Source organism: Sminthopsis crassicaudata, chromosome 5 (assembly GCF_048593235.1).
Source record: "Sminthopsis crassicaudata isolate SCR6 chromosome 5, ASM4859323v1, whole genome shotgun sequence".
NCBI classification, from domain to species: Eukaryota; Metazoa; Chordata; class Mammalia; order Dasyuromorphia; family Dasyuridae; genus Sminthopsis; species Sminthopsis crassicaudata.
The window spans coordinates 192,180,168-192,187,362 of NC_133621.1; the positions used below are offsets into that span (position 1 = coordinate 192,180,168).

Here is a 7,195-nt window from a genome sequence, read left to right on the forward strand (position 1 = left end):
TGGAAAGGAAATTTAAAAGTTATGGCTTTCACCACCTTCCCTTTAAAAAATGAATAGCTTCTGAAGAGCTAAAAATGAGCATCACACAAAGGTAGTGGAAAGTTGGATGGGTAGGGTGGGGTGTGAGCAGCCTCCTGCATATAACCATCTAGGACCTCTTAGGAATAGCAATAAAGAAAGTGATGAGTGAGGAAGGAGAGAGTCAGACAAGTCGAGTTCTCCACTGGTGAGCATAATATCTCAGAAGAGAGGGAAGAAAATCTGGCACACTGGGTGGAATTATGGCTAATTTACAGGAAGACATGGTTAAAAATTGCTCAGGAAAGGTGGGATCAGATAAGTGGTGATCGATGAGATCCCAGATCGAGCTTAGTATTTGAGCTGGGCTTCTCAGGAATTGATCACTTGTGTAAAACAAAGTCTAGCAGAAAATAATAACCAGATTTCTTTGTAGCTTCCACTTTAGGAAGGTGTTAAAGGTCATTTGAGCTCGGCATCGAAGAAGCCTTAGTATTTAGGAGGCCTTTTTGTGACATGTTAATTTTTGGGGAGTGGACATGAGGGGCAGGTAGATGAAAGAAGTTTTGAAATAAATTTCTCAAAAAAACAATCATGTTAAGGATCATTTAGTCCAAAAAAGGGTGCTGGAATTGGAGTAAGATGCCCTGGGTTTTAATTTTGTCTCTTACTCACCCTAGTGACCACAGACATATCCAATGACCCTACTGAGGATTGCCCTCCCCACTTTTTCTTTGGAGGAACACATTTTCTACTGTGAACCAAATTTCTTGGCTCCTGGAAATTGCTACAGACTGATATTGGACTTCATAGTTGACAGTCTGTTTAAAGTACATTTGCTTTTCAGATATCTCACTTTTAAAAAAAGATTCCTTTATTAAGGCAACAATCTGACCTGATTTCTCCATCTTTTCTTCCAAGGTGGCTGAAGCACCAACTGAAAACCCTGCTCCAACCACTCAGCCGAGCAGTGCTGAGTGAAGTCTGGCTCCCATTAGGCACCTTTACTACTACAGGTAAAAAATAAAACCAGAAAAAGTCCTGGTTTAATCTGACTATTCTGAAGTGTATAATCCTCTCACAAATTGAATCTAGTTGGAGTTCATAGCCTGAACTCTTGATTTTGGAGTAGTGTACATATATATATATATATATGGGGGAATTAGATAAATTTATCACTGTTGCTCTATGTTGTATTTGCCCATTCTCAGAGTAATAGTATTTATTACTTCTGTTTTTCTTTAATCTTTTCTGACCCCTAGTGGCCAATTATAATTTAGTGAATCTAATTGTCAATTATAAGGAAAAGAAAAAAAATCTTTTTTTTTTTTTTTTCTTCTTCTTTTTTTTAAAGTACCTCCCCACTTTGGCACATTTAACAAATGCCTTCTCTATACCTGCTCTATAGAACAATGGTATAATCCAGCCCAATTTCTATGCAGCCTCCTGTTTGCCTTAAGCTCTATAGGAGGCTCCTTTGTAGGTGATAAAATTGCACTTTGGGGCAAAGGAAGCAGAAGGACAACCTTAGACATTTGTTTATTGTGTTTCTGGCTATACTGTAATTTTCATCAGAAATTGGGGAGCTATAACTTTTGGTTGCTTGAACTTTTACCTTTTTAATTCATATAAAATTGTTTAGAATATGATGCCTTATACTTTGGATGATATCATAGATTTTTTTCTCCTTTGTTTTCAAAGTTACATAATAAATCAACTTTCTTATTAGCTGAACATTTGTCAGAAAAACTTCCAACTCTGGATAGTAATCTTCATTAATTCTTGGGATGAGGGGAAGCAGCTACTGATCTTTGTAAATGTACTTTGAATAGCAACTTTTTTTTAGAAGTAGGAATAGTTTTTGAAGTTAAGTTTTTTATGCTTCAAATGATGAATGTATTTTATACTTTCATAGTTCTTGTTTTTTTGAGTTCAGCTGTTTGAAAATTGACTATTTACTTTACAGGTGTACTAAAACAAACAAAAATATGAAACCTGAAACACTTTACCAACACCAAAGAAATATTCACGCAATAAAATGGAAGAATAAACTAACCAAGATTTTTGAGATCAGGACTTTTTTATTCTTAAATTAAAAACATGAAAGGAAAAAAATAAAAACACCTTTACCAGCAAGCTGAGATCCCAGGAACGTCTGCACCAAAGATGATAGAAAAGGAACAGCCTCCTCAATTTCAGCAGCAACTGTGGTTTTTTCTGGCTTTACCATTTTGCTATTATGAATTGAAAGAGAAAATTTTGGCACCAACTCTAAAGGGAAAGACCCCAACCAAAGAAGTGATAGTAAATGCTTTGTTTTTTATTTTTATTTTTATGCTGGTGCTAAACCTTTACAGGTGTGGTTTAATTTTTTTCTTTTGCCAATCCTGTATTCTCAGGATGTGGGGAGGAGAAATTTCCTGCTTTATATTATATGACAACTATTGGAAAATGTGCAGCATGAGTGACCTTCCTCAGAAATAAAATGATTTCACCCTCTGAGGGAAAAAGCAATCTAGCCTCAGTAAAATTATTTTATGTTGGCTCTCTCTTATCATCCTGAAATTTGTATACTTTTGAAGTGCAACATCATACATGTGTTACTCATATTGGGTTATAAAACTAGAAACTAGTGAGATGCCTTAGGAAAAGACTGAGGGAGCAGTGTCATTCAATCTTCATTTAACCAACTTGGAATCCTTCAGCTTTGATTATGTTGTGAATCTTAGTTGATCAATTCTAACCAAATTGGTAAGGTGACAGATGAGTAACTGATTGTCAGGGAACATCAGACCATCCAGGATTCATCACTCCAGTAGAAAGATTCTTGTAAGCTGGTTTCTCTGTGGTGCATTTCTAATTCAGGATTTTGAGACAGATGATGGGGAATGAAAAGGTTTACTGAACTTCGAGATTTGGGTTAATTTAAGGTATTTCATGAAGTAATTTTCAAATGGGAAATACCTTGGTAAACTTGGGCAGATCATAAATTTCTTGAGTCTGTTTCTTCTGTAAGATAAGAAAACTTGGGTTCTCAGATCTAAAAATCTCTGGAAGCCAGAAATATTGGGATGAACTTTCCTTGTCCTTCTTCCCTCTTCTCTTGTTTCCTTCCTAGCTAAAATTTATAGAGATAAAGCAACAGAAGTATTTGAAATATGTAATGTATGTGAATGCTCTGAAGAGTTTAAAAAATTATGTTGTATTTCTTATTCATCCCTAGTGCTTTTAGTCTTTGCTTCTAGTCTATCAGGACTATTTGTTCTGCCTCAATATATATTGCTATATTCCAATTACTAGTTAGGAGAATCAGTTTCCAAGCTATGAAGGTATATGTGGGCCACTTTTAATCTACACAGGAGCCACGTAAGGCTTTGAAATTTTACTTGTAGTGGGTATCAGAATTTTGTCAATATACAGTGTCTTGTGTCCTTCCTGTGTGTGTACTTAATAAGATCTAGAAGTCCCTTTGATAATTAATTTGTGGATGTTATAGGTTTGCAGAACAATTGGCTACTTTGTATTTAATGACTTCAGTAAAAACCTGAATTCATGATTATATATAGCAGTTATAAGGATTGCCCACAGGTGTTGGCATTAAGGCTGATTAGAATGAACTTATATCCGTCTTAATACCAATACCCTTTACTACTGATCTGGGCCAAGTTCTATTTTTTTTCCCTTCAAATGTTCATATATGAACTCTAGCCTCTGATCATCCCTGGTATTGGCTTTATACCTCAGGGACATAGTTAAAATAAGCTTTGTATAAATCTTAACTAAACTTTTGGATACAGGGTGGACCAAACATATTAAGGGATGGCAGAATTTTAAAGCTAGAAGTTATTTGAGACAACTTGGAGGAAGATGGAATGTGAAGGACCTTCATCCTATAAGATGGTAGAATGAATGAATATCAGCAAAACAGGCAGCTTCAGCTCCAAAAAAGAAATGTAAGAAATAGTTAATCACATTATTATATTACATTGCAACAGGAAGAGGTAGAAAACTGCTTTGGGCAGCAAAAAACTTTGAAAAACCTGTTGCTAATCACTAATGATCACCCAGACAGAATCCGTGTTGTGTGTTGATGATGGCTGCCATCATGACGGTGCCTCAGTCTTGACTCTTCCCTTAATTTCAGTGGAGAAGGCAAGCTTTGAGCTCATTCATCTACCAGTGCAAAACTGGCTTTGGGATGAGGGGGTTGGGAATAAAGGCACATAAACCTAGCTGCTCTTATTGCACTTGTTCACACTTCAATCCTTTGAATTTCTTCTCAGGCTAACAATCTCCCCCTCCCCTCGCCATGCTGGACACACATTCTCTTTATCAATCTCTTGGTGAACCAGTAAAAGTAGGCTGTCCCCCCTGAGTCCCCTGACCCACTGATGTTGGCTATTGAGTCCTACCCAGCTTGAACTTGATCTGCTTCTCTGGGTCATGCACCGAGCCTGCCTTTTGGGAAGGATGAGCCTGGGTGGCATTCTGAGTAAGTTATTACTGAAGGGCACACCACGAAGAGAAGCCATGGACGCTTGACTTTCCTCATCTGGATCATGCAAAAAGATGTAGGTTAAAGATGCTGTGCCCTTAAATGGTGGGTTCAAATCTTGCCTGTCTCTCATTGTCGTCACATTGTCCAAATCACTTAAATTCTTAAAAGGATTGGACTAGAGACTTCACATTCCATCAAACTGTTTTTCTTTTAATGTGGTTTATGAAATTTGGAAATATTTTCCTTGTCTCCTTCAATTCTTTAGTCTTGGGGTGCAATTCACTGAGTTTATTATTTGGTTATCACCAAAAGCTTGACAAATTCCAAAAGTAAATCAATTACCCTATAGAGCTCTTTACATTTAAACTGGAAGCCTTTCATAGCACATGGGGTGTTTGTGGGTACAAAAAGCCCATGTCCATGTTTCTCCATCATCTGTCATGGGACACAAAAAGATGGTTTTCATTCTACTTCTGTGTTGCACACATCATCCTTGATATAATCACAATCAGTGGGTGAAATATTCCCCGGTCTTTCCAGTACTTTTCAAGAGTTGAAAATGGGATTCCTAAAGAAAGACCCTGAAGAAATACTTGAATCTTTAAAAGATTTTCTTGATGCAATGACAAGTCTTCCCAATTACATGTGAAAACAATTGAACATTCATTTTAAAAAAAAAATGTTGAGTTCCAATTTCCCTCTTCTCTCCCCTCATGGACACAGTAAGCATTTTGATAAAAGGTCATACATATGAAAATGTTTTTCACATGATTACACATTAGTCATGTGAAAGAAGACAAACCCACCCTGTGAAAAAATTGAAAAATTAATCTGGATTCTTTCTCTGGAAGTGCTTAGCATTTTCAAAAGGAGTCCTTTGAGATTGTCGTGGCTCATTGTACTGAAGAGAATAACTAAGTCGTTTACAGATGATCATTGTACAATATTACTGGTTACAATGATCTAGTTCTGCTCACTTCATTTTGTTCATGTAAGTCTTTCCAGGCAAGTCTGCATGTATCTGGGTGAAAATAATATTCTTTGATAACTATGTGATGGTTTCTGTGAATCCTGAATGTGCTAAAAAGCAGAATGTTGTTACATTTATTATTAGCAAACCAACAATAATATTGCAAAAAATTGGAGTGGATTGAGTTCTTACTTAGCAAGGATCAAACAACTCATCTGGTTGGTGTTAAATGGAAAACAAGCTACAGGTTTTAGAAATTAAATCAGCTGTTGTCTAGCACCTAAGCTATGTGCTATGGAAGTGCCATACAATCCAATGAGTTTAGAAGGATCTTACAGAACATCTTGTTCAAATTCCGTTTTTACAAATGAGGAAACCAAGGGTTGGTAATTTAACTTGTTCAGTAGTTTTAGTTATGTCTGACTTCATGAACCCATTTGTGGTTTTCTTAGCAAAAACATTGCAATGGTTTGCCATTTCCTTCTCTAGTTCATTTTACATAAGGAACCGAGGCAAGCAAGGTTAAGTGACTCCCAGTCATACAGCTAGTAAGTGTCTGAGGTTATTTTGAGGGAGAGTTATGATGGGTTTTGCGGATGTATGTGTATTGTTTTCCTTAGTCATCATCCCTAGAAAGCAAATTGTTAAAAGTGATTGAGACAGGACCAGTCCCCCTTCATTCTTTCCTAAGAATGTTCACTAGAAGCACTAACTGGCCATCAGGAGGAGCCCCTACAGTGTAGAACTACCTATGATTCTACTACTATAGATTCTAGCTATGAAACTCAAGCTAGCTAGCATCCAGGGGTGCTCTCTCCAACCCTTGGGACTTCAGTAAGTCAATGACATGGTATTATTAAAGAACGATGAAAACTCCAAAGATTCTAAGGTGCAATTGTACATATACTTCTTTGATCCTGAGTTGGTCAGAGGGGGAGACTAATTGCTCCTTTTCCGTTACCTTTCACGTGTATTCTGTCAAGTTGACCATTCTTCCATTGCCATAACTACCATAGTTCCATTTATGCTGCCGTCATCCTGTGGCAGGTTCACATTGATGCTTTAAGGTTTTTCCAGTCTTTTTTTTTTTTTTTTTTTTACACATCACAGTCATTTACCAATATGCTTTCTCAACTAACCTATGGAAGCTTTCCTTGGAATAACAAAAATCAATTTAGCAAAATCAACTGACAGAGGATCTTGTCTGATAGTAAATGGAACATTTTTCACCCATGAGCCTCCATTTCTGTTTCACCATCTAACTTCTGGAACAATGATTGGTCATAGCATTTAATTGTTTTACATTGTTACAGTTGTTCAGTTATTCCCCAATTAATGCATGCTTGCTTACTATGTTTCCAATTCTTTGCAGCTATAAGAAAGTGTTATGATGAATATATTGGCATATGTGGGACTTTTCAGCCTTTGATCTCCTTGGGATATACAGCTTGGCTAGTTACTAGGTGAAAGAATATAAGTATTTTGAGTCCCCTTTCGCCTTTTTAAGTATAATTCCAGATTGCTTCCCAGAATGGTTACATAACAGTATGTTACGTACATTTGTAACAGTAAATTAGTGTGCTTAATACTGGGTAGTACTTGCAATGCTGACTATATATCTTTTATTATTTTTGATAATTGGATGGGTCTAAAATGAAACCTAAATATCATTTTAATTTTTCTTATTAGTAATTTGGATTTATTTGGAG

General features: G+C 36.4%; 1 protein-coding gene across 2 annotated transcripts in view; it reads left to right on the forward strand.

The window, feature by feature from the left end:
- The window catches only part of YBX3 (Y-box binding protein 3), a 30,083-nt gene extending 27,551 nt beyond the window's left edge, over positions 1 to 2,532 (forward strand). For both annotated transcript variants that reach the window (XM_074269186.1, XM_074269184.1), the window contains 2 exons: positions 940 to 1,034; positions 1,985 to 2,532. In XM_074269186.1, coding sequence (XP_074125287.1) covers positions 940 to 999 — 60 coding nt within the window. In that variant the 3' untranslated portion in view covers positions 1,000 to 1,034; positions 1,985 to 2,532. The remainder of the gene's footprint in view (positions 1 to 939; positions 1,035 to 1,984) is intronic.
- Positions 2,533 to 7,195: the final 4,663 nt, after the last annotated feature.